The sequence below is a fragment of the Podarcis cretensis genome (assembly GCF_951804945.1).
Source record: "Podarcis cretensis genome assembly, chromosome: 1".
NCBI lineage: Eukaryota > Metazoa > Chordata > Lepidosauria > Squamata > Lacertidae > Podarcis > Podarcis cretensis.
The window spans coordinates 43,456,879-43,484,034 of record NC_137170.1 but is presented as its reverse complement, the minus strand read 5'-3'; the positions used below and the strand labels follow the sequence as shown (position 1 = coordinate 43,484,034).

The 27,156-nt window shown below is 41.8% G+C and overlaps 1 protein-coding gene across 4 annotated transcripts in view; it reads left to right on the top strand.

Moving 5' to 3' along the window:
- Window positions 1–27,156, top strand: part of PLCB2 (phospholipase C beta 2) — a 51,571-nt gene that overhangs the window by 20,256 nt on the left and 4,159 nt on the right. For 3 of the 4 annotated variants that reach the window (XM_079964377.1, XM_079964379.1, XM_079964378.1), the window contains 20 exons: window positions 38–184; window positions 1,232–1,389; window positions 6,620–6,702; window positions 7,067–7,151; window positions 7,321–7,492; window positions 8,190–8,284; window positions 8,796–8,892; window positions 10,677–10,761; window positions 11,563–11,687; window positions 14,244–14,398; window positions 15,017–15,181; window positions 17,165–17,264; window positions 18,522–18,626; window positions 19,815–19,900; window positions 21,229–21,331; window positions 21,553–21,624; window positions 23,614–23,827; window positions 25,300–25,477; window positions 26,511–26,587; window positions 27,054–27,149. In XM_079964377.1, the coding sequence (XP_079820503.1) occupies window positions 38–184; window positions 1,232–1,389; window positions 6,620–6,702; window positions 7,067–7,151; window positions 7,321–7,492; window positions 8,190–8,284; window positions 8,796–8,892; window positions 10,677–10,761; window positions 11,563–11,687; window positions 14,244–14,398; window positions 15,017–15,181; window positions 17,165–17,264; window positions 18,522–18,626; window positions 19,815–19,900; window positions 21,229–21,331; window positions 21,553–21,624; window positions 23,614–23,827; window positions 25,300–25,477; window positions 26,511–26,587; window positions 27,054–27,149 (2,398 nt within the window). Of the gene's footprint in view, window positions 1–37; window positions 185–1,231; window positions 1,390–6,619; window positions 6,703–7,066; window positions 7,152–7,320; window positions 7,493–8,189; window positions 8,285–8,795; window positions 8,893–9,416; window positions 10,657–10,676; window positions 10,762–11,562; window positions 11,688–14,243; window positions 14,399–15,016; window positions 15,182–17,164; window positions 17,265–18,521; window positions 18,627–19,814; window positions 19,901–21,228; window positions 21,332–21,552; window positions 21,625–23,613; window positions 23,828–25,299; window positions 25,478–26,510; window positions 26,588–27,053; window positions 27,150–27,156 lie in introns of those variants that run through there. The other variant, XM_079964380.1, reaches the window with a different exon arrangement.

Below are 27,156 nucleotides of genomic sequence, written 5' to 3'. Positions count from 1 at the left end.
TACCAGCAATAGTAACATTTAAAAAATTATCTTGCAGGGCAGCTGTCTCCAGAAGGAATGGTTTGGTTCCTATGTGGTCCTGAAAACAGTATAGTATCACAGGACAAACTCTTGCTGCACCAAGATATGAGCCAGCCACTCTCTCACTACTTCATCAACTCGTCCCACAACACCTACCTAACAGGTATGCAACCATGAGGGAAATGTCAATTTCTACTAGCTGTTGTATTGCAAGAGGGTAGTTACTGACCCTTGACTTAGCTTTGTAGCTTACTTTCATTATGAAAACTGTTCATCAGGCCATGACTTATTTATCCCTAGCAGGCAATGCCTGGCAATGCCTGGGAATTTGTAGAAACCAAAAAATATTAACATTTTTAAACACTTTTAAAATTTGTGAATGGACCTGTCACACCAGAAATCAGGCAAAGTCATGTTTTGGTCTGCCATCTTGAATAAAAATGGCACTCAGCATCCAAACATTGAGGAAGATGGCTGCCCCTACCTTAGGATCCCTCATGTCAAGTTTGTTAATGAAGTGGCAGAACCTGTGCCAAAAACCAGGTAAAGTCATGTCAAAATCACATTTTGGTCTGCCATCTTGATTCAAAATGGCATCTGGCATCCAGATGTAGATGAAGACCATTGCCCCCACCTCGGCAACCCTTGTGCCAAGATTGGTGCTGATATTTTGAAAGGTGTCCAAACAAATAGAGAACAGATGGACAAACTATTATCCAAAATTTATAGTAGAATTGTCCATAACTATCTTTATATGTATAACACTGGCTTGATTGTGCTGTAGATATTGTTTCATGTTCCTTTTACGTATATGCTCTACTTATTGTTATTTTTGTTTTGCTACAGTCCACATGTTTACTTCTGTCTACCTATTCTGAAATAAGTTATATAACAATTTTTTTTTAAGAAAGGGTTTTAAATATATAACAATTTTCAATACGACCCACAATTATATAGCATTGTGTGTGTGTGTGTGTGCATGTAAGCAATATTTATAATTTCAATTGTGTCATGGGTGAATTAAAGTTTTCTGAATTTTTGGAAACGTAAAAGTCACAAGTCATTTTTTTAAAAGAAATAAAAGTTTTAAATGTTTGTGTAACAGAAATGAATTTCTCTTCTCTTCATTCAAAAGATATGGCTGCATAGACAATGATGACAGGCTCATATTTCCTTCTCCCCCTCCTTTTTTTTTTTTTTTTTTTTGCAGCTGGACAATTTTCTGGAATCTCCTCTCCTGAAATGTATCGGCAGACCCTATTGGCTGGCTGCCGCTGTGTGGAACTTGATTGCTGGAAGGGGCGTCCTCCAGATGAGGAGCCTATTATCACACATGGATTCACCATGACAACTGAAATATTATTCAAGGTACAGATATCTTTAGATGGTTTTTTTTTTTTACCTTTTGTTTTTAGAGATTTCACAATTTCAAAACGCAGATTTAAAAAAATACTGAAAACATCAACATTCATAGAAGAAACAGAAATACATAACAAACCTAGTCAGATAAAGCAGATAAAATTTGTGAAAATAAATCATCTTTGCCTGGTGCCAAAATGACATCAGATTTGATTCCAGGTGAGTGTAGTGGCAGAGAAACCCTCTCCAACACCTGGGGTGGAACCCAGCGGCGCACGCACGACGTCCGTATCATCTGCGCATGTGCGGCAGCCCATACAGTTGCCATGTGAGAGGCAGCCCATACGGACGCCATGCGAGTGGTGCCCATACTAACTGCACGCGTGCCCTTGGCCGCTCTACAGCTGAGGGGCAGCAGGCCATCTTGTTACCCCCCAAAGTGGTGCCCGGGTCGGCCCGCCCTCTCCGCCTCCCCCCTTCATACGCCCCTGGGTGAGTGTACCTGGCAAGGACATTAAAAAAATCAGTCCACCACCACTGAGAAGCCTTTTTCTGATAGCCACTCAGTGTATCTACCTCAGGCAGTGGGGGAACCCAGAACAGGGACTCTGATGACTATTTTAGTTGAGGCAGAGACACTAGGAGACAGGGAATCCTTCAGGTGTTCTTGACTCGAAGGGCTTTAAATGTCAAAAATATAAGTTGTTCACTACATTGTTTTACATATGTATTTTTAGCGTGGCCATTAACAGGGCCGTTAACACACTAACACAGTTGAAATGATAGAACAAAAGATTTAAGAGGCACTGAAGCAACGGGGGGGGGGGAATATCAGCATCCTCACAGAATAAAATCAAACTCAGCTGGCATTTTAAAAAGCCTGGGATACTATCTTTCCTCCAAAGAACTCAAAGTAATGTCCCCTTGAGGTAGATATGGAAAACTGAAGCAACTATTTCTCCCCTCCCCAGCCCAATACTAGCCATTGCATGACATTCACTCTAGATCAGGGGTCAGCAACCTTTTTCAGCTGTGGGCTGGTCCACCATCCCTCAGACCATGTGGTGGGCTGGACTATATTTTTTTTGGGGGGGAAACAAACGAATTCCTATGCTCCATCAATAACCCAGAGATGCATTTTAAATAAAAGTGCACATTCTACTCATGTAAAAACACCAGGCAGGGCCCACAAATAACACAGAGATGCATTTTAAATAAAAGGACACATTCTACTCATGTAAAAACAAGCTGATTCCCGGACAATCCGTGGGCCAGATTGAGAAGGCGATTGGGCCGCATCTGGCTCACGGGCCTTAGGTTGCCTACCCCTGCTCTAGACTGAGGCCTAGACTGAGTACAAAGAATGTGCTGAGACACAGAAAACAACCTTAGCCAGACATTAGGGCTCTTCACAATGTAAAGTGTCCATATTTTCATATTGCTTTATTGGTTTGTTCACACACCCCCAGCCCCCATTTTCATTTATCAGCGTAAGAGCTATTCTTTCTGGCTTAGTCAGCTTCTATGCCATCTGACATCCAATAAAATACAGTAAAATGTATTTTCTTTGTGGCTTACTGTTATGAATCTACTACCATGTCTTACAAAGCGGAATAGTTTTAATTTAACACCAAAGATAACCAATACAGCAAACTGAAAACCTGGGTCTTATGCAAACTCGGCCCTCCAGATGTTTTGGGACTACAACTCCCATCATCCCTAGCTAACAGGACCAGTGGTCAGGGATGATGGGAGTTGTAGTCCCAAGACATCTGGAGGGCTGAGTTTGCCTATGCCTGGTCTTACATATGCAAGTTAAGTACTTAGAACATATACATCATTAGCGACCCAACTATCTGCTCAATGTCTGTGACCCAGAGTCCTGATGTCTACCTGCATTTTTTCTCTCCCAAGCTATTTGAAGACCTTGCAAAGCCTTTTTTCTGGATGCAAAAATGTGCAAAGTTCTGGCAGGCATATCCAGCTAGATTATAGTGGACTAGTACCTCCAACAGTAATTGCATCAGCAGGGAATGAGCAAAGATGAAAGGCCGTTTTCCCTTCTCCTACTTTAATGATTAGCTTCTCTATTATGCTTGTGGTTTTGGTGTTCATAATTTCACATTCCAGATCTTATGACATCACGGTCCCCTTTACACTGCACCACCCAACCTATTGCTATTGTGCTTCACTGGAGCTATAATTACATGGAAGGATTGCTCTGCACCACAACAATGAACCTTGCAAAGGAATTACAGGCCATTAACGCAGCATGCACCTTTCATTATAGCTTAAGTAATGTATGTTTCCTCCCCTCTTCCTATGGCTGCCTTCCTCTCCAAAATAGCTGTAGGTGGGGGAGGTGACACTCTCCTGCTTTCAACCTGCAGCACATTCCTTTGAAATGCAGCCTCCTCCTAGTTCTCTGCTGCTTGTTCAATCAGGAACAGTTGCTTAGCAAGAGGTAATATCAAGTTCTAGGCCATGTTGAACCTTAGTACTAATGCTGCATATCAAGGCTCAGCTTCCACAAAGAAGTCATAAAATAGCACAGTATACAATTGCACGATGTCGCAGAACGGAGCAGAAGAAAGAAGGCAGATAATTAGAGATAAAAGCAGTGTTACCGTAAGCTACCAATTACTAGCGTCGGGAGGGGAATAAAGAAAAGTTAATGACAAATGCACAGAGTATGATTACAAAATAAAAACAAAAAGCTGAGAAAGTGTCTGTGGGATTTGTTTGGAAATCTTATCGTGCCTTCCATTTGTGCATTTCCCAAATTGTTGCTCTCTGAGAAGTGTTTCATATCCAAGGGATTTGAAGTGCATGTATTTAAAAAGTTTAAAGTGCAAGCTCAACAAATACGTGCTTACAGGTGTGCATGGCTCATCATGCAGCTGTGATTGGCTACAGGAGAACATGGTGTTCCTTCCTGACTTTTCTAATGCTAATGCAAGGGCTAGGAAGGAATTTGAAGGGTAGAACTGATGGGCAAGAGGAGGAGGTGCTTAACCTTGGCCTACTGATTTTCTCCAATTCACCCCAGAATTAAATACATGGTAAAATAACAGTTGCATGATGTCACAGAAGTAATGCAACAGGAGAACAAGAAGGCAGATAGGTATGAGGGGTGGTGGGGTTTTTTTTGGGGGGGGGTGCTGTTCATGATTTAAAATAACAGAAGACCAAGGAGAACGAGCAGGGGTTCACTTCCCCCATCTCTCTCTCTGTCATAAACAAGAAATTATGTGAGGAAAGAAGATTAGGACTTGGCTAACAAAGTTATTGATTGATAGATAGATGAGAGAGAGAGAGAGAGAGAGAGATGATAGACACAAACTACATACAAACTACATGTTACTCTGCAGCTCCATATAATGAAGACCTGAAAGGCCCTGTCTCCTTTGCATGTGCCCTCAGTTGTTGTAATTTCTTTAAATGAGGAAGGTGATGGAAAGTTTCCGTCCATCACTTCTCCAGAGCCAGCTCCCACTTCTGAGGACACTTTGCTGCAGGCCGTTATGGCTTTACTGCATGCAGCTGCAGTGTAACATGTAGTTAGCCCCTTAATACCAGGAGATCATGAGGGATAGAACCATCAAACCAAAATGTGACAAGAATGCTGCTGCACCTGGACTTAAAAGAATGAATAAAAATTGAAATAGTCTCATCATCCAAATATAAAGGAAATGTAAGTAATGAACTGCCGTCTAGTGTAATTTAAAACTTTACTATGCTCTATAAAAACAAATTACTGCTCTCTAAGACAGCCATTCAAATCGGGTTGAATTTAAACTCAACAGATGACAGCAAAAGTATTTCAATTACTTGTCAACAATTTTTAGTACCAACAGTGGGTTTTGCACTGTACAGAACACAGATATGGACTCTGTCCCCAAGGGACTTACAAATTACAGTGGTACCTTGAGTTACAAACACTGCGGGTTACAGGCTCCGCTAACTCGGAAGTAGTACCTCGGGTTAAGAACTTTACCTCAGGATGAGGACAGAAATCGCACAGTAGCAGCGGGAGGCCCCATTAGCTAAAGTGGTACCTCAGGTTAAGAACAGTTTCAGGTTAAGAATTAAGTTCGTAACCAAAGGTACCACTGTACAATCTACAGCCTAAGATGATAAAATGAATAAATGCAATCTTTTCCTATAGGCCTCAACAGATGATAGTTTGAGGCTTCATAAAGCAGAAGCCAGGAACAAGTGCTGGGTCTGAGTGCTCCTCGCTCACTCGCTCCTCCTTCTCCTGTTGCACACTTAGTTCAGTGTGACAATTCTGGCACGTATTAAACCAGAATTCCCTGTTATTTCTGAACTGAGGAACTCTGGGTTAATATCAGTTAACAAACCTGTAAAATGATCCAGAGTTACATTGACACTGTAAGACAGAAGCCACATATGATATCACAATGAACACGTGTGGCAAACTCTCAGTGGGATGCTGGCTCTGCTCCTGACCATCATGTGTTCAGCAGGATGCATACAATTGCACATGCAAGTAGCAATACACACAAAAGGCTCTCTTTCTGAGATCACAAGCCACATGTTTTCAAGGGTTCCAGTGGTATAGAGGGAGCTCTATGGGAATGCTGTTGTATATGCAGAGGCCCTATGCAGCTATCCAATGAATGCATAATCCCTCTGTCTCCTCTGGCTGAGAGCCAGTGTGGTGTAGTGGTTAAGAGCGGTAGATTCGTAATCTGGGGAACCGGGTTCGCGTCTCCGCTCCTCCACATGCAGCTGCTGGGTGACCTTGGGCCAGTCACACTTCTTTGAAGTCTCTCAGCCCCACTCACCTCACAGAGTGTTTGTTGTGGGGGAGGAAGGGAAAGGAGAATGTTAGCCGCTTTGAGACTCCTTCGGGTAGTGATAAAGCGGGATATCAAATCCAAACTACTACTACTCCTCTTCTTCTTCTTCTTCTTCTTCTTCTTCTTCTTCTTCTTCTTCTTCTTCTTCTTCTTCTTCTCTATGAATTTGCTATGATATCTCCATATGGACCATGGAGGGAGGTGTTCATGGTGAGTTCCAGCACCTCTGTTCACTGTATATGGTTATAGAAATGGGAGGCCCTTTTAAAAGCTTTGGATATATCATAAGGTTCATACAGGAATGACTGATGCCATTCTGAAAGCTGGATAACTACCAAGAACAAGGAGTTCCTTGGTTTGCAAAGTACCAATATCTCTCTTTCTCTTTCTCATTTGCCTCATGCCTTATACAGGATGCAATTGAGGCTATTGCAGAAAGCGCTTTCAAAACCTCCCCTTATCCAGTGATCTTGTCCTTTGAGAACCATGTGGACTCGTGAGTATTAAGTGTCTGCTGATTAGAGAAAAAGCTGAGATTGCACTCTGGACAAAGGGTAGAGGGGTGGGTAAGAAATGTGTCTAGTCAGAACAAGCTAAAAAAAAAATTGCTGCACTATTAGAACCCACTAACCTGGGAGTCAGCTCCTTTCAACTTAATCAAACTTACTTCTCAGAAGTTATTAGGATACAATGGCACAAGCATGGCAGAGAGTGGCAACATTTTAATTTGCATGGGACAGTAAGCTTGGGCAAACCATGCATATGCTAAGAGACAGATGGGGATTTTGGGGTATGGAGCAGGGATCATGCCAGTCTTCAGGCTTGACATGTGTGTGTTTTATACCTATATTTTTTTACAGGCCGAAGCAGCAGGCTAAGATGGCTGAGTACTGTAGAACAATATTTGGGGACATGCTGCTGACAGAGCCACTTGAAAAATTTCCAGTAAGTGAATAGGGATGCCAAATTGCTACATGGGATGAAGTTATTGTGCAAGCAGGTGTTAGCTTGGTCTGAAGTTGCCCTGGCAGTTTGTGCTACATCTTCACTAGAGGAGTGATGCAAAAACCTAAACTTTGCATGAATGCTAACCTTTTTCTTTTCTTCTGGGCAGTTAAAACCAGGAGTCCCACTGCCAAGCCCACAGGATCTCATGGGGAAAATCTTGATTAAGAACAAGAAGAATCAGTTCATACCTGGGGAGAACCAAGAGACTCTGAAGAAAGCAAGAAGTCTGGAGGATGTCATGACTGATCAGCCCACACCAGTAGACAAGGGTAGCATAGGTAGTATATTCCATAGGGATAGCCCTGTTAATCTTTCGCAGCAAGAGCAACAGTCTTGTGACACCTTACAGGCTAACAAATGTTATTACTGCATAAGCTTTCATGGACTAGAGTCCACTTCATCATATACAGGGTACATTATGACAAGGGATGGGCCTTACTTGGGGAGGGGGGGGTGGGAATTCAGATAAGCCTGGAATCAGTTTTTAAGGCTCTGACATAAGCACAATGATTTGATGTGGAAACAGAGGGCAACACTGCCATTTTAGGGCAGAATTTCACTTATAAGAATGAGTGGCTTTATCAGTGACTTCAAAAGCGTCTCCAAAGTAGGTATGAGGAAGAGGAAGTCTGATTCAGTTCTCACTTAAAGGTGAGCCTGTAGACCTCCAGATTTGGTAGATGGATTGGGAAGGATAGAAATTGCAGTCTGAAGGAATTTCAGATCCTAAAGAAGATTTTAGACAAATAGCTGGCAGATCTTGGTTGCAGTCATAGGTGGCAACTCCATGGGGCACTGGGTGCCTGAGCACCCATAAAATTCCCCATAAAGGGACTAGACACCTACAAATTTCAGTGCCAGGGCCATGCACGCTGCATCACACACAAGGCCCCGGGCACCCACCATCACGGGGCCAAGTTGGTACTCCTGGTTGCAATCATCACAAAAGAACTAATTTCTGTTTTGATTTATCAGTGAAGTCAGATGAGGTGACTGAAGAAGTATCTGAAGTAGAGGAAGACATGGGAAACCTGGATGAAGAGGAGATGAAAAAGATGCAGTCTGATGAGGTACAATTACTGCTCTTAGTTTAAAGAACACTTTAAAAGTAACATGTTTTTGTTTTTTAAAAAATCTTCCTACTTTCCAGCTGTTTGGTGGAATTGTGCTTTCCACCTGTCCAGGACTGGTCCAAGACATCGTGCTGCCTGGAAGTCTACACATTCCCCACCCCCTGTTCTCTATGGGCCAATTAGAAAGTCCCTGTCCTAGCAATATTGCTGAGGCAGGGGAGCAGCTGCACCCCCCCCCCACTCATTTGTGCACTCCGGTCCTCATCCAACTAGAGACACACACAAAGGAGATAGCTTGCTTCTTCATATCTGTGCTTCTCCAGCTGGATCAGAGCAAACTATACTCAAGGAAAAAGATGCGTGGTTCTCATTGACTGTTTTTCTGAGTTCTACCCACTACTTTCTGATTCTGTTCAGGGCTGTGTCTGCCACTGGGCTTTATCAATAAAAACCATTTTGTCAGTCTGTATGATATGCCTTTTCCTCTAACTGTCCCAATTTTGCTTAGGGTACAGCAGGTCTAGAAGTGACAGCATATGAAGAAATGTCCAGCCTGGTTAATTACATCCAGCCCATCAAATTCGAATGCTTTGAAAACTCAGCACGTAAGCAAAGATTTATTGTCTCTGTCCTATTGAATGTCATGTTTTCAGGTATTTAGAGCTATATACTCTATCTGCATGCATTTAGTTGTCATCTGTTGGCTCCACTGTAAAGGTTGAACAACAAATTACATGCTTTTGGAATCCTGTGTAGGGAAAAGAAGTCTTCCTAAGATGGTGTGGAGCAGAGAAGGTGGCAGCCCAAGAAAGGTGTTAAATACCTCCCTCTTGCTGATTCTGTGCTCCAGATCACCTACTTCACAAAACTGTATTTCCTTGAAACAAAACAAACTAGTTGTTAAGGGTTTTATTTTAAGAAAATGCCATTTTCTTAAGACTGGACAAAGGTGGTGTATCTGGAGGGGGAAGGGCAAATAGGCCAGGTGAAATCCAGAACAGGCATAGATTTAGGGCAGAGCAAGGCAAGGTGCAGTAGAAAATGCATCAGGTTTGTAGCACAGTCATGCAGCACTAACCAAAGCTACTAACCAGCCTCCTAACAGATTATTCCTACTTCCCTTTTATAGAGGTTATTAGGAGGCTAGAGTTGCAGAAGGAGGTGACCTTACATCCCAAAGCTACGCTGACCTGTAGATAAGTGTTCCTGGCTTGCAGCCCCTGAATCAGATGCTTTTCTTCAGTATGGCTGTGTAAACCCAGAAAATTTTCCCTGCACCTGGAGTTACTCTGGTATCTTTCCCAGTCTAATTGAGAACTGAAAGGGAGAAGATTGCGTACTTGAAATCATATATCATGAGCCATGTTTTCATTACATCTGCCAAAGCATATCAAAAGATTCATGAGCTTGGGCGAAGTATTGAGTGTCCTTGAAATGATTTATGGAACTGATGGGAAGCCTGATGAAATGCAGAGCTTCCCCCCCTCCAAGTTTTGATTCCCAACTGATTTAGTGTCAGACAAAAAGCTGGGGGCTTCTGAATCCTCATATTTTTACTAAATAAAATTGCGGACTGCTCTATGCTACATAAAACTCCTGGAAAAGAAGTCTGGAAATGGAACAAAGGACTAATTAAGATTATGCACTTACTATAAAATAAGCTGCTTCTTCTAAAAATATTAGGCAACAATACCTGATTCTACTCCAAAAAAGGACCAGCAGCTCCAGATCCTTTATACCAATTACTTCTAAGCCTTCTGCCCCTTTCCTGAATCTAGAGTAGCCATTCCCATCTTCAAACATAGCAAAGCAATGCAGGTGGTCTCACCTTAACATTAGCAGAGAACTACTGTCACGCTATTGCAGAAGCCACACATGTGGCAAGGCCTCCTGAACTAGGGCAGATAGGTGGACAGGTTAAATGCATGAAGAAGAAAAAGAGAAAGTAAAAATAAATAAATGTCATGGACAGGTGCAGAAGGGACACCGTGGAACACTTTGCAGTGAAGTTATGGGCACCATCCCTCTAGGTTTCAAAAATGTGTCAATAGTCCTTGCAAGAAATGCTGTTTACCCACAGATTTGATTAGCAGTTGATTACTGATTACTTCCACAACCAAAACACTTGCTCAGGTGATACTGTCTGAGGGCTTCAGTGTTGCTTAAGCAACTCCCTTGGGAAACTACCATGCAGAGAAAGGTCCTCAAATCAACCTCCATCAAAACCCAAATCAAACTTGATATTTCTTACTACTCTGCGTCAGAGGATCATGCATAAACAGTGTCTTTATTTGTGAATAGCAAGGGGCTGATAGTGAAGAAAATATGGTAGAATAGGAGGATCTGGCGCATTGGGCATGATTTATGTTTATCTTGCTTGTTTTTCCAGAGAAGAACCGGAGTTATGTCGTTTCCTCCTTCACTGAGATGAAAGCTTATGACCTGCTGACCAAATCGCCCATCCAGTTTGTGGAGTATCCTTTTTCTTTTTTCTTTGGCGCACCTGCAAGTGCACCTATTCACATATTTAAAAGTTCATTCTAGGTCATGTCACATGCAGCCAATCATAATGTTACTGTCTGGAAACAAGAGGTTGTATCCAATGAAGTTGTCTTGTTTGCACAAGGACTTACTATGAAACTGAACATATCTATCTCCTCTCCCTGTGTGGTCCTACACACACACACACACACACACACACACACACACACACACACACACGATTTACTCTGCAGGATTTAGGGAAATCCCAGAACAGATCTGAGAATGCACTGGAGAGGAAAAGGGGATGCTCTGTTCACACAAGTGGAAGTCCTTGCATGAACAGGAAAACTTCAGTGGATAAAATCCAATGATGTGAACTACTGCAACCTTCCATGATTCAATGGGTATTCCTTAGAACTATTATATATAAGGTGTACCTATTGATTTCTATAGGATTCCCACAGAAGTTGTTGTTAGCTTTGCAGCACTGTCATATTAAACTTTAGTAAACCTTTAAAAACACTTTAGCTGTGTAGTGTTCTCTTCCAATGTGGGGGGGGGGAGTGCAGGGTTCACAGCAAAGTTTCATGTTCCACCAAATGAGAGCCAGGCAAGTCAAGGTAAATAAAAACTCCAGACTGGTGAAGCACGGGAAGAGTCAGACTATAGGCAGCACCCTGGACAGCTCCATGAAAAGCTCATACTGGGAGCAAAACTGTAAGAGCAAAACTGCTAAAGGTATATATACTGCAATAAACTTCGGAGATGGAACTCCTATTAGGAAAATTCAGCTACAACAAGAGGCAGATGAGCCGAATTTATCCCAAGGGTACCCGGATGGATTCTTCTAACTACATGCCTCAGATGTTCTGGAATGTTGGCTGTCAAATGGTGGCATTAAACTTCCAGACAACTGGTAAGTGGTGCACCTCCTACATCCCCTTCCTGTTCATAGGCAATCAATAATTTTCTCTTTTAATTTCACCACTACCCATAAATTTCCCAGAGCTGCTTCACTACCCTGCTATGTCTATTTCTTTCTTTGCCTTTTCTCTTTGCTTTTCTTCATTTGTGTTCCTTCATTTATGTTTATTGTTATTACTGGGTGTCGTCGTCCCCTATATTGGATATTTCCCCATATCACCCAAAAATGCAAGGGGTCAACATCAAAGCTTGCTGCATTTAACTGGAGATCTTTCCAGTGCAAAGTCTCCACATGTGCTGAAGACAGATGTTTTCAAGAGAAAGGGCAGTTTGGCACACCTGATTTTTGCCATCCCCTCCAACCTGCCGAAGCCCTGCTTCCTTTCCAAAACGCTGCTCCTGAGAGTTGGGAGACCCTCTGGAATAGAATAGGGTGGGGCTGCAGTATTGGGGGGAAAGTGTTGAAAATTAGGTGCCCCCAACTTGCTCATGGAATGGCTTTTTGCTAAATTAAAGCTACCTTTGGATATAATCCAGGTGTCCTTTCAAAGGAAGCAGGTGGGGTCAAAGGACTGCCTGTAACACAAATGAATCTGTTTCCTTTTGCCTCAAGGGCCAGTCCAGAGCCATCTGATAGAATATGGCAACCCAGAAATGAAGTTTCAACAGGCATTTTTTACATACAGAGATATAGATATAAAAGTCACCCACAGTGACTTACAAAATGATACAAACATTAAAGCCAAGTATAAAAAACCAGAACAAAACTAAAAGCTAAAAAACAACCCCACAATATATATAAAAAGGCAGGTCTAACACAGAACACAGCCCACCCTACTAAAAGTTAAACAAGAAAGAGGCCACAAGTATTCCTATTACCTAAAATCTGAGATTGATATGGACAAATTGCCACAGGGTGATTTTTGTCCCTGATAGAAATGACTATATAGACTCACCCTGGGGCTTAGAACTTCTTAAGACTGGGAATATATAGGATGCAGGCAGGGAGGGACATTGGAAAATAGTGGCAATATCAATACTTCTTCATGGAAAGGCGGAAAGGCATGACTTCAGGGTGAGCAGCTTAAAGGCAGGAAGCTAAATCAGCATACATAGAACAGTAAGTGGAGCTCATAATGTAATTCAGGCAGGAGGGCACTAACCTCTTTGGATATTGAATGGCCAGGTACAACTGAAGCAGAATTCAGATTCTATTCAGATGTGGGGGTTTTTGTTGTTGTTGTAATGGGGGAAATGGAGTATATATTGTGTATATTGACAGTACGAGTGCAGCACTTCATCTTGCCTACAGCAGTTACTGTATGTTGCTGGTGCAGATGACATTACCAGATGCTTGTTGCAGTGCTAATATAGCAAGCCAGAGCACATAAGGGATGCCTGACCTGCAGTGGATGTGTAATGCAGTGCAGCATCTGTGACCTCCCTCATAGCTGCAGCCTTGCATAGTTTGATCTACTCTCATTTCACTGTGAGGAAGGGAAGGGGTTCAGTCTCCCTTGGAACACAATGGCCAGTATGACTTCTGTTCCATCTCTTCAGTAATTTTCCTTTCTTCCTTACACTCATGCATAGAAGAGCAGAGTTGTGTGATGAGGAGAAGAGTGGGAGGAAAAGGAAAGGATAAAGTGAACAGATGGGAACTTGTGGGGAGGCAGTGTAATAAATTTGGGAGAAAGGGAGGCAGGATGAATCAAAAAAAGTACACACGAGGATGAAGGTGTTGATGGAATTGTAAAAGGAATGGGACAAGGAATGTAATGAGAAAGTGGACTGAGGTGTTCATTCATTTTAAAACTGGATACCCAACATAAGATATTGGATACCCAATAGAAGTGGTAGGAAGATGCAGTTTCCTCATTATCTTCCGTTCTTCCTCATTAGTTTGATTTATTGTCCTATGTTTCTCAGTGCCTGTGTGCAATCATTCACCAGCACTTTACTCATGAATGTTTTCCTACATAAGTATCATTTCCATTTAGGAGAAAGTTTTATATCATCACATGTGACAAGTACAGATGTGCTTCTTTCACCACATGTGTATGGTCAATTTGCAGTTTCCCAGCATGTGCACAAACATACATACAGACATACAGCTTTCATACATGATGGTGCGTATATATATTTTTTTTCTACACATAGGTGACATCAGTGTTGGAACATAATTATTAGTGAGTTATCCCTACATCTATACATCTCATGAAGTAGGCTGCTGCGTGGAGTTAACTCTGCAATAAACCAATTAGAATGCCATGGGGTTTACTCCTGAGTAGATGTGTGTAGGAGTGCACTCATATAAAGGTGCCAGAGCAGTTAAAAACAAATGGGCACTTTCAAAATCTGTGCTGGAACGTGGCCCTATGGTTGAAAATTGAGTAAGCCCATAGGTGGCTAATCCCCTTTATGTAAAGCACACTAAGGACTTTATGCTGCTGAAGCACAATTTCATCTGCTTTTCATTCACACTGTATATACGTGCTAACAGACACTCCTGCCTTTGTTTATTCCTGTTGACCTGCTCCCTTAACAGATATTCCCATGCAGCAGAACCTGGCTCTCTTTGAATTCAATGGGCAGAGCGGCTATATTCTCAAGCATGACTTCATGCGTCGCCCAGATAAGCAATTTGACCCTTTCTCTGTGGATCGCATTGATGTGGTGGTGGCGAGCACACTCTCAATAACAGTAAGTAACAAGCGCTAGGTTGCTTCTGGATTTAGAGCCCTTTAAAGAGGGGTATAGTCCCAAGGCCCCGAGACATTTATCACCCTTCAAGGCTCTTTGTGGAAAAATGCACCTGCAGTAACCTGCAGAGTGGTATTTTGAAAAAGGCTAGTTTCCTTCAGTGTTTAAATGTAGTGAGTCAAATGAAAATGGAGAATGAGCAATAGAAAGATGACACAAGTAGCACTAAAGCAAGAAAATGCATCTGAAGGATTAAAGTAGAGAAGAACCACAAACTAAGGACTTTTCCCAATGAACTAATTATTGTGTAATCTTCCTGATTTGTTTTCACAAAGTTTGCATGGAGGTTATACAACATTGTACTGAGCAGTCGTTAGCTCACATTTGGCAGCTTTTCAGTCCCATCACTTTCCTTCCTTCAAAAAGTTCAAGTTGTGAGATGAGGGGGGATTGTTGTACCAGAGTGGCAATTTCACTTTAATTGTGCAACATGAATTTTGCCAGTATGTAATTGAATTCCATCTGCAATATAGTGACAGTCTCTAATGATATAACGATGGATGATGTGCACTGGGTTTAAGTAAATGCTCCATTGATTTTGTTTCCATGTATTCGTAGATACTTTCTGGTCAGTTCCTCTCAGAACGTAGTGTGAGGTCATATGTAGAAGTGGAGTTATATGGACTGCCGGGTGATCCAAAACGCAGATACAGAACCAAGATGTCACCAAATGCCAACTCAATCAACCCTGTATGGAAAGAGGATGCTTTTGTCTTTGAAAAGGTAACAGTGCCTCATGCAACAGGTGTCTCTTCTAAGAACAAGCTTCTTTGACAGTTCTAGACTTCCATGGACTGAGGTCAACTTTCAAACTACAGTGTAAATAGGGTGTGTGGGGTTGAGTGATCTAGGAGCCACTTGCTTATATTTTTCATTTTCTTTGACAACTTTCATGCACAGGGTTTTTTACAATACTGATTTCCTTCTTCCTAGCAACCTTGTGAGGCAAATACCGGTAATTGACATTTCTATTTCACAGATGGAGAACTGAAGCTGAGAGACTGAGGCTTATCCAAAAATTACCCACTGAGCTCTTGTCTGAACAAGCTTTTTAAAATTAAAATATTCCAGATCCAAGACCACTGTTCTTATTTTATGAACCCACAAAATATTTTGTTCTGTGCTTTTAAAGTGGAACTTGCAAATCAAATGGACTATGGAAGTATACACTTGCTTTGTTGAACTAGAAGGCATCTTAATTTTATTTAACCCTCATGTATAGATTGGACAGCATTTATTATTTTGGATGTTTTAGTTGACCCGGTCTTCTTGTATTCCTGTAATAGTAAGGACATTTCTAGTTCTTAGTTCTTTATCTCAGAGAAGGTTCTTTTTTCTATTAAGAGAGAGCCAGTGTGGTGTAGTGGTTAAGAGCGGTAGTCTCGTAATCTGGGGAACCGGGTTCGAGTCTCCACTCCTCCACATGCAGCTGCTGGGTGACCTTGGGCCAGTCACATTTCTGTGAAGTCTCTCAGCCCCACTCACCTCACAGAGTGTTTGTTGTGGGGGAGGAAGGGAAAGGAGAATGTTAGCCGCTTTGAGACTCCTTAAAGGGAGTGAAAGGCGGGATATCAAATCCAAACTCTTCTTCTTCTCTTCTTAAAAAAAAACAACCCTTTTATACAAATTCCCCTGAACCTCCCATAATAGAAGTCCCCTCCTGCTTATTCTCATCAAAGTAATTCTTAAGAGCTGTCTCAATTCATTCTCTAATGTCCTTATTAGCAAGCAAAGCTGGTTTAAGAGACCAGGAATGACTCATTTCTAACCATGAGCACAATGTAAAAGAAGTTGAGCCAGATGTGTGATCTGTAATTTTTATAGAGCCAATGTTTGTGGATGTTACCATAGCAGGTAGTGAGCTGGAAGCTGTAACAAAATTGATTCAGGTATTTGTTTTAAATTGGTATGAAATGAAAAGCTCACGTCTGTCAAGTCAAATTCACTCTGTGTATCTCGCAGTCCCCACCTCTCAAGGAGGTGCAATAGTTTTAAGTTCCCTGCGATCATTGGAGGAGAGATGCTGCCTGACATGTACATTTTGTAGTGAGATTCCCTAATGTTTCACTTTAGATCACCTCCTAAGATAACATCTTCCTGTACAAAGGAGTAAAGTTTTTATAGTGAATGGTGAGGAAATTTAGTTGTCTGTTGTTCAGGACATAAACTTAGCCCATTGTGAGCTGTTTATTTAGGGTTATCAAGTTTAAATCAGCCATACTCCTGTTTCAACATTATGAACCGTATCTCATACAGTCCTTCCTTCTTTCCCAAAACACACATGCCTTATCACACACACTACCTCTGGTTATGATGGGGGGGGGGCGGAATTGTGTGCTAAAAAAACCAAAACAAAATAGGGAACACTAAGCTGTTTTGTATGCTCTGGAATTTACTTAGAATCAATTAGGTTGATACAATGCTACATACAAATCAGTGTTGTGCAACTGCACAAGCGCTATGTTTTCTCAGCCAGCTATAATCTACAGGACACTAGTGGAGAAAACATATAGCCTGTTATTATAGGGAACAGAGAGCTAGCAAAAACAAATGAACTGGAAGTATAAAAGAAAAATTGCCCTCAAACTGAGTGAGCCAGAAGTCCAATACTTGGACAATCCAGGAATTCATGATTCTTGAGAACTCCATTTTCTAAAATATTTTAAGTCAATTGAAGATAAGCATCATTTGATTCTTTCTTGACAGATTTTGATGCCAGAGCTAGCTTCTCTCAGAATTGTGGTTTGGGAAGAAGGAGGAAAGTTCATAGGGCAACGTGTCATTCCCATCACTGCTGTGCGTTCAGGTGAGAATGGACTATTTTTGAGATTTCTGAAAATGGACTTACTTTCTTCACTAGATCATTTGGTTGACTAGTAATTTATCTGCATGAATCCATATGCCCTTCATGTGTTATAGGATATATGTAGAAACTGCTAGTGGCAGTGACCTTTGTATTTGTTTCATATCTGTGTGTGTGTGTGTGTGTGTGTGTGTACTCTCTGTTGGTATTAAACTTGATGCTTATGAATTTCACCAAATGCCCTCTACTTCTTCCCTTTCTATATAACTCAAACATAGCTGCATCCTCTGTTAACTGAAAAATCTAGCAATTTAGTCTATTTGTATATAAAAGCTGCTTGGTCATTTTGCCTGTGCTTTTCTAGAGTCCTTTCACTAACTTCTACCCTATCATTTCCAGAGCCATAAATATTCATAGTGAGGATGTGTCATGATTTGTATAAGGAAATTATTGTTTTCCTCACCAGACTGAGACATTGCCACAATTAATTGAAATGAACGGAGCTTCCACAACTATAGCTCAGTTGGTAGAGCATGAGACTCTTAATATCAGGGTCATGGGTTTGAGCCCCATGCCGGGCAAAAGATTCCTGCATTGCAGGAGATTGAACCAGATGATCCTTGTGGTTGCTTCTAACTCTACAATTCTATTATCTGTGATTCATAACTCCTGGCCATTTCAATAGGACTTATACAGGATAACTTCCTGAGGGCCTGTGCTCCATGAGCCAGCTCCCATGCCCACTATCCTTACTGGCAGGGCCGGCCCATCCATGAGATAAGGTGAGGCAACCACCTCAGGCAGCAGGATCCAGAGGGGCAGAAGAGCCAGACTCCAAGGAAGGCACTGTGGCAGCAATGGTTGCAGTGTGCACCTTGTAGGTTGGATCCGTCATCTCCTCAGTGCCTACCCCCCACCATGCCACCTCCACAGCAGCCTCTTGGCAAATTGGAGGTGCTACTGGCCTCCCCACACACTTAGTTCCTGATGTAGATCACTCTTGCCCCTTGTTCCTGATGTGGATCTTCACTCACCCCTTCTCCCCCGGTGGGGGCACCATTTTGTGGTTCACCTCAGGTGCCAAAATGCCTTGGGCCAGCCCTGCTTACTGGTATGCAGAACCTGCCATTGCAGGTGACTTGCTACACCTTGCATCATCTGAAGCTGATTTCTGATCGCCTCCAGCATTTTCCAAAACAGCCCCTCAGTAGCATTCTGTTTGCCACCTGTTTCTATTGGGATATGTGCTTTCTGTTTTAGGCTATCACCATGTTTGCCTTCGTAGTGAGAGCAACATGCCACTTACAATGCCTTCTCTCTTTGTGTATGTGGAGATGAAAGACTATGTTCCGGATTCGTGGGCAGGTACCGTATTCCAAAAACCTGAAAGAGGGATGTAGTTACCTTTTGTTTAGTGGCAACTTCATAATATCTACCCTAGAGCAGTTTACAGTGAAAAGAAAAACTACAATGATAAAATGTACAATGGCTCAGTTAAAATTGATATAAAATAGCAAATGACGTATTAATTAAAACAGCAGAATGAAACCTGCAGATATTAGCAGAGTTTAAATTGCATCACCCTTATAATATTAAAAATGTGCATCATTCAAATGCCTGAAGAAATAACAATGTATTCCTATGACATTTCACCGAAAAGATAATCCAGCAGGTACCTGGGAAGGAATTCCATATTGGGGGTGCCACAGATCTGCCTTCTTGATCTGTGATGGAGGTGACACTCTGGGAGGGGGCTCAGTAAAAGTTCTTAATATTTGGGCATGTTAATATGGAAGGTGATCCTTACAGTATCTGGATTCTGTGCCATGAAGAATTTCAAAGGTTAAACCACCACCATGAAGAAAAACAAGTTAGCAGTGTAGACCTTACTAGAAAATGGTCTGACCATGACAACTGGATCACAACAAACCCTTCACTATTGGCCTGCTTTCACCAACCCATTACAAGCCCCAGATCCAGAATGTGGCTTGCCAACTCTGTAGGCCCTTTGACAACTTGAGGCATGATGGTCAAGTCGTCATTATTTGTAATAGTTGTTTCTTAAGGGCTGGCTGAGGTATTCATAAATCCAGTGATTTTCATAAATTTCTGGGAGGGGTGAAGTGGAAATGTGTCCTGAAGTTTGTCTCATGTGGGTAGCCATCTCCTATCCATGAGGCATGTGTCCCAAGAACACCATTGTTTAAAGAGATACACCCCTTTTTCAGGGTTTACAGCATCTTAGGTTCCACTGGGCTCAGCATAGCCAGCTGGGATGTAGGGGATGCTGAAATGAGGATGAGAGAGTTAAGCTGGTGTAGCCCAACTGTGCTGAAAACCCCTGGCTTATCCAGATATATGCTGAATCCTGGCAGAACTTGCAATAGGGTTGCTTCCTTAATGAACCTATACTATTATGCATGAATCTGGAGAATTGAGAGACTCAAAGCTCAGGATATATGATCTCTAACATATTCCTAGAAACATAGCAGTAAGGAATAAGTAGGAGAGGGATGATATGATATTGTTGAAAATCCTGGATTATTTTCCTAGATCTCACCATGGCACTCTCCAACCCAATAAAGTTTTTCAACGCACATGACAAAAAATCAGAGAAGAGCCAAGAGGATACTCCTGAGGTGAGTTCCACAGATACTTTTATTTATTTACCTACTCAGAATAATTGCATTCCACTTTCACTTGTACGGTTCAAGGTGACTAACAGCAGAATTCATGCAATAAAAGCTGAAGTTACTGCAAATGGCGTGTATAAAAAATGCCTGAAATGGTAAGTAAAGACATGGAGGTTCCATCTGGGTTTTATTTGCTTAGGTTTATCAAGAGCAGGAATGTGGGAGGGGAACCACTTCTTAAAAGGAGACTTTTTCGCCCTAGGAGGGGCCTACAGGCAGAAGCTGGCAGCAGAATTTGGATCCTGAATAAAGTTCAGTTCCCAAGAATAATCTTAAAATGATGGTCCAGAATTTTACCCATTTTGGGTATTGCAGAGTTGGCAATTAATTTTACAAGGGGGACACTAACTGAAAGGAATGAGTGAACACACTTGGACTTACATTTTTATTAGTTTCCTGCATGTGTACAATGACATCACAGCATCCTATACTGTGCATCTTTAAATGTGTGCATTTCCATATTAGAATATTTCCATATTAGAATATCCATTTTCCATAAAAGGAGAGGCAGCCCCTAATGCTAGTTTTCTCTAAGGAGAAGCTAGCTATTGGCAATTTAAAAAATGAACATTCATTCATTGGGATAGGAAAACCTACACCCACTAGATCTTTTTTAAAAATTCAAATAGGATGTAACTGGGGACTATTTTTCACATCAAAAGCAGTTGCTTCAAGCATTGCATACCACATTAATTGTATCTACAGGATTCTTTGAAAGAGTTAGAGATGGGAATGCATTCTCAGCATTGTGTTTGAAATTATTTATGCCACTGCAGGTAGTTAAGGTTTTAAATCAATGGATGGCTTTGACTGATTGACCAAGTTAATGGATTAAATACTGCAGTAACACACACTTCCATAGAAGGCTCCTGTGCCTGGCACATTAGTGCACTACTGTACTAGTAACCACAAGCATCACCTTTCCCTGCCACAAGCTGCAAGACAACCCCCTCCTCAATTCTAGTGTATTTATTGCTTGTTCCTGAATCTCCTGTTCTGCTTGCCTGTTCAGCCACATAGACACAAGCCAGTGTCTCCTCAGCTTCCAGCAGGGACAAGAGGGTGCCACCACCAAGCAGACTAAAACCCAAAGTCCACAGTGATGCAAGTTTGCAAGAAGATTAGAGATGCACCTTATAGCTCTCTCTTATGCCTCCTATAGTTTCAGTGTGGCAAAATACACAATGCCATGAAGCAAAACTGAGGGGAAAGTGTCCAGTTGTTTCTAGTGATCCATTTTGCTATAACTGATGCACAATTAATTTTTGTTTTAGGGGCCTGACTTGCAAAAAAGTCTTTCATCTGTTCAACTCAATACCAACGGGATACATAATGCCACAGGGACCTTTAGTACTCCTCCTTCAAATGGGCCTGGAGGTAATGCTATGGATATGGTTGGGGCTGAGCACGGCAGCTTAAATATACACTGTTCAGATTCTGAAAGGAAATGATATTGTTCCAGGAGACAAGAAGCAGGGTTGACATTTCTCATTTCATTGGGACTCACTTAACATGCTGGTTGTGATCAATTTCAGTGGCTGTTATCTTTCATGAGACAGAATAAGCTCACTCATCTGTCGTGTGTTTTCGCCCCTCAGGAACATTGAATGGAAAAGGAACCTCGATAGGAAAAGAAGAAACCACAAAAGAACCTGCAAAAGGAACTATAGGTATTTCTAATCCTGTTCATTTTAGAGACCTGACAACATTCAAGCTCAAATTACTTTCTGTCCTGATTTTGCAGGGACAGCCAGTGTTATGTACTGAGTTGAATAGGATCTAAAATGCAGCAGTCTGATTGGTTCTAGAACAATAGGATCCAAAATGCAGCAGTCTGGTTTGTCCTAGAACAATAGGATTCAGAATGCAGCAGTCTGATTGGTCCTAGAACAATGCAGCAGTATGATTGGTCTGCAGGAGCCACCCAATCCAGCTCCAGGTGGAAGTGAATCCGCAACCTGATTGGCCTACAGGAGAATCCCAGAATTAGCCAATCATGTGCGCCCATTGTGTAAATAATGTATATAAAACAGATATTTTGGTGGAACTTTCATTCCTCGCTACTATTAGCTGAATAAAGAGCATGAAATCCACACTCAACTCCAAGTATATTTCAGCCAATATGGCACCCTCCATATGTTGTTGGACTCCAACTTCCATCAGCCCTAGCCAGCATAGCCGATAGCAAGGTATGATGGGAGTTGTAGTCCTGCAGCACCTAGAAGGCAACATGTTGGCTAGCCTTGTGCTACTGTAACTGTGCTGGAAGTGAACTAATTACAAAATGTGAGGTAAGTCAATCACAGGCCCCGATTCACCTTTCCCCATATTCTTTTTATATCCTGTACAGAATTGATAGCAGCTTCTGGACATAGCCACAGAATCCTGAAAAGCACATCCCAACAGCATATTTTCATTTTCTGGGATTACCTGGACCTTAAAAATATGGTGTTGGAATGATTTAACTGACACACTTTAACAATCCAGCCAGTTTTCTTCACAGGAATCATGTAATCTTTATTTCATAAAATGTATACACCATTTAATTGTAAAATACCTCAAAGTGGTTTACAAAAATAAAACAATAGAATTGTCCATCACTTTTTCATCTGCATATTTTTAAGGGGTGGAAGAACACACACGCACACACACATTTTAAGTAGTTAGATGTGTGCTGGAGGGCCTCTAAAATATAAGAATAAACAGAAGGTTTTCTAAGGCTAAGCAGAAGGTTCATAAAATTATGGAACAATGCTGCAAAGGTAGGTGTTGACTTTGTTATGGCTAGCCACCTTTTTAAAAGGTGTGGCTAAATGAGTGCTCCTGCACTGAAGACAAAAAATAGGAGAGCTTACAGTATCCATAAGATTCTACAGTACAGCAATATTTACACTTTCCAAAAAATAAATAAATTGAACTTCACACAGAGACACACATTTTAAAAGTTCAAAAAATGTTGTGGGTTGCAATCTTTGCAAGGGTGGGGGAAAGCATTAATCCTCTACTCTGCATTGCATTGCATATCTAGAGGGTCCTGTGTCTTAGGAATGGCTTTCCAGAGGGCATGACAGACCAGGTAAGCCCTGTACATGCAGATGACAATGTGGATTCCAGTGTCACATTGGCCTCTGACATTTGCAGAGTCGCATCTGCACAGAACTCTTTCGTGGAATTTTATCCCAGGGATAAAATATTGTGGTTTGTGTGCTGAGATGCTGTGATATATGTGCAATCGTAGGATCACCTTGAGAGGAGATGGAGTATATGCAGGCATGTCCAACCAGTAGATCGCAATCTACCGGTAGATCCCCAGCTGATCCTGGTAGAGCGCGGGACCCTTATCAATCGTGGGATTAAATAAAAGTTTACTGAAAGTTAACAAATAAAAGCTGAAGAACTCTGGGCAATCCTACCCTTAAAAAGCTCAACAACTCTGGGCTCAACAACTCACCCCAATCCACCCACCCCACGCATGCTCCTCCTCCCTCCAATGACAATGGGTAGATCACTGCCAGTTTTTTAATACTGGGAGTAGTCTTTTCGGAGTTGGACGTGCCTGGAGTATAGCAAAGAAAGGTCCTTCAAGTGGATGGTGAAAGTAAGTGGCAATTTAGCATCTCGCTTAAGCAGATGCATCTCTTTTTCATGCTATGTTTCAGAGCTGCAAACGGCGAGCTTTGAGGAGCTGCAGCAGATGAAGAATTTTGGGAAACTGTTGAAGAAGCAAGAGAAAGACCTGAAGGAGGTGGAACGGAAGACAGTCAAGCGCAAGGAAGAGCTGTTGCAGAAATATGCTGTCCTTTTCATGGAGCTGGGCACGCAAGCTGGCAAAAAGAAAATGCCATGCCCACCTAAAGCCCAGAAAAAGAAAAGGTAGAAATTGGATCATGAGCAGAAAAGGCTGTGGGAACCTTATTGGCCATCAGAAGACTCGCTTTTAACTGTAACTTTATTTAATACATTTCTTTCATAATGTATATATCATGGCATAAAAGGAATTTGTTCCACTACTGAGACATTATAGGGCTTTTCCAGAGGAGAGAGATTTAGGTATGTGCATTAGAGAGATTTAGGTGTGCGTTACTGATTTGTGTGTTGATACTGTGTTAATCTCAGTACTAGAAAAGAGTGTGAGGAGAAGCCCCTGGCAGGTGGCAGGAACAGTGTACTACTATTCTCAGTGGTATAGATACCTGCCACACAAATACACAACGAAACAGAAGGGGAATGCCACAATGACAAGGAAGGAAGCAAAGGTGCAATTCAAAGCACTGAAGAAAATCCAATCACAGATGTGTCTCATGTAATTATTTAATCACAAAGCTCAGAGATCCCAAAGTATTTTAAGGAAATGCCTCTTCACAAAGTGAAACAAAATAAAAGGGCATTTCTTACACAACAGCTGCAATAAACAGCTGTTACATAAACAGAGAACTACAATACCACAGTTTTGCTATGTAGCCACTTTCTAAATATGACAGCTGCAGGGTATAAAGGAAGCAAAATCAAGGATTAATGATGGCTCCACCGTTCACCTTCCTGCTTAAAGAGCAAGTTATTTATATTATTTATTTATAGGATTTATATACTGCCTTTTTGTGAAGGCACCTGTTATTTCAGCACCCATGGCAGTTTACAGTTCTGCTGCTGTCCCACCCACTCACCATCACAGAGAAGCATAGAATATTTCCTGCACTGCAGGGGGTTGGATTAGAAGATCCTCAGGGACCATTCCAACTCTACAATCCTATAATTATAGATTTCTATAATCAGTTCTACAATTCCATAATCACTACAGAGTTGGAAGTGGCCACAAGGATAATCTAGTCCACGCATAGACAGACTCTGGCCCTCCAGATGTTTGGGACTACAATTCCCATCATCCCTAGCTAGTCAGGGATGATGGGAATTATAGTCCCAAACATCTGGAGGGCCGGAGTTTGCCTATGCCTGATCTAGTCCAATCCCCTGCGATGCAGGAATCTTCTACCCCATTGTGGGGGCTCAAACCCATGATCCTGAGATTAAGAGTCTCATGCTCATAAAAATAACACACAAACAATTCCCTCTCCTCTCCCAGCCTTTAATCTTCCTTTTCATGGGGCAGGTGATGTTCATTGGTCCTGAAAGTGGACAGTCTGACTGGCAAAGGCCTAATGGTTTCCCTGCCTGCCTCTCTTCTTTCTCACATGGCAGAATAAGGCCCATAATCTATAGCTGTTATAGAACATAATGGCAATATGATGCCATGCAGAGATCTCATGAAAAATGGCTCCTTGGTGGTACAGCAGTGAATTGGTCACAATATTAGACAAATTGTGAGAATTGTTCCTCTTCGTCTGAAGTTGCAGGAAGTGGACTGTGGATGACAGCAGCTCAGGAAGGAACTCCGGTGAGATGGCAGAGAGTCCTCCTGACAACAGCATCTTGGAGCTGAAGGAGAAGCTGGAGAAAGAGCTAATGCAGCTAGGAGAAGAGCAGTATGATGCAATTCGGAAGAAGAAAGAGCTCCATGCCACAGAGGTACAGATAGAAGGTTTATTACCCTTTCCTTATTTAACATTTGCTTGCAGTAGTTACAGGTCATCCTACAACAGAGTTCTCAGCGCAGCCCACAACAGAAGATGAAACCATTTAAAATCTAATGGCAATAAAAGCGGCAATATAAATATAATACAGCATAAAAACATAAGTCACATAGAGTAAGCACAGATTAAAGACAGATTAAAAGGCCTGGGAAAATAAAAAGATCTTTACCTCACACTGAAATGGCACCAAAATATGCCCCATGTGTGCCTTTTTTGAGGAGGGCATCCCATAGTGGCAATGCCACCACTGAAAAGGACCTAGTGCACATCATTTGGTTAGGGGCACTCAGAGGAAGATCTTTGAGGATCTCAAGGCATGAAGTCAGTGATCCCAAGTGCTACTGCCTGAACACAACTCAGATCATTTGGTTGCAACTGAGTAGTGTCAGACAAATAAATCTGTTCACAAGAAAACGTTCAGTGCAGGAATGGCAGGTAAGGGTGAGGGAAAACCATGTTCTCCACTTGCTTGTTCTGTAGATTTTAATATAAGAGAGCAGCAGCATCTCATCCTCACTGCTATGGTTGTCTGATGTTCAAGTCTATGTGTCACAGACAGTGTCAAATATACCCCAAACTAGCTGTTATAGACCTCATGGGGGGTCCCTGTTTTATGGCTGAATACAGGTTGGAGCCAGATTTATCGTAGGAACTCTGCTCATGGGCTGTTCCTGCTGCAGGAAGGGAAGGCTACAATTTTGCCGATTCCTCCTTCTCCCTGCAGCACCCTTAAGGTCTGTTCCAGCTTGTCCAGGGCTCTTCCAGGACAATGAAAAAGGTGGCACAATGGGCTGCAAACAGAAGTAGGAACTTGCAAAAATTGCCTCTTTCTCCCTTCCTCCAGCAAGAGCTTCCACTGGATAAAAGGCCCTCCCACAAATGGAGGAGCAACTTGCAGTTTTAGAAAGAAAAGAAAAAGAGTAAAATTAAATTCTGACATTCTACCCTGTGTTTTAATCTTTGGACAGCAAATTTCTAAAATAATTGAGCTTGCAAGAGAAAAGCAAGCATCTGAGCTAAAGGCACTAAAGGAATCCTGGGAAAGGTAGGTAACAAAATAATGTAAGTTTTTCCCAGCGTTTTCATCTACTAATTTTGCATGGCTTAATTTTCGCTTGTGTTTTCCCTGCTCAGACTGGATTGCAGCTGATAGGAAGGGTGCAATTATTTTGAAACGGCTCAGTGCATGCAGTCCTGGTTGGTGCCTAGTCTAGTTCATCTGTCGTTTGGCTGGGCAAGAAATAGAAGGGGTGGTCAGAAGGGATTTGCATGATGTAACCTGCACACAATACCTATGCATTTTCTCTCATTCCACTGGGATCATTTACCTCCGGCAAGGAACATTTTCAGGCCTGTAAACAAAGAGCATTATGTGGTGCTTCCTTTACTAACCTGTGCTCTATGACTGAAATGATTGAAGACATTAGGTAGACAAGAAGACAGCAATTTACAGAGATAAAAATGTGTTATTGCTGAAATCGATCAACTCTAGGTGATATCTTCCTCTACAGTGACACTAAAGAAATGAAAAAGAAACTAGAGGTGAAAAGATTGGAAAAAATTCAGACCATGGCTAAGAACACAACCGACAAGAATGCCCAGGAAAGGTACTGT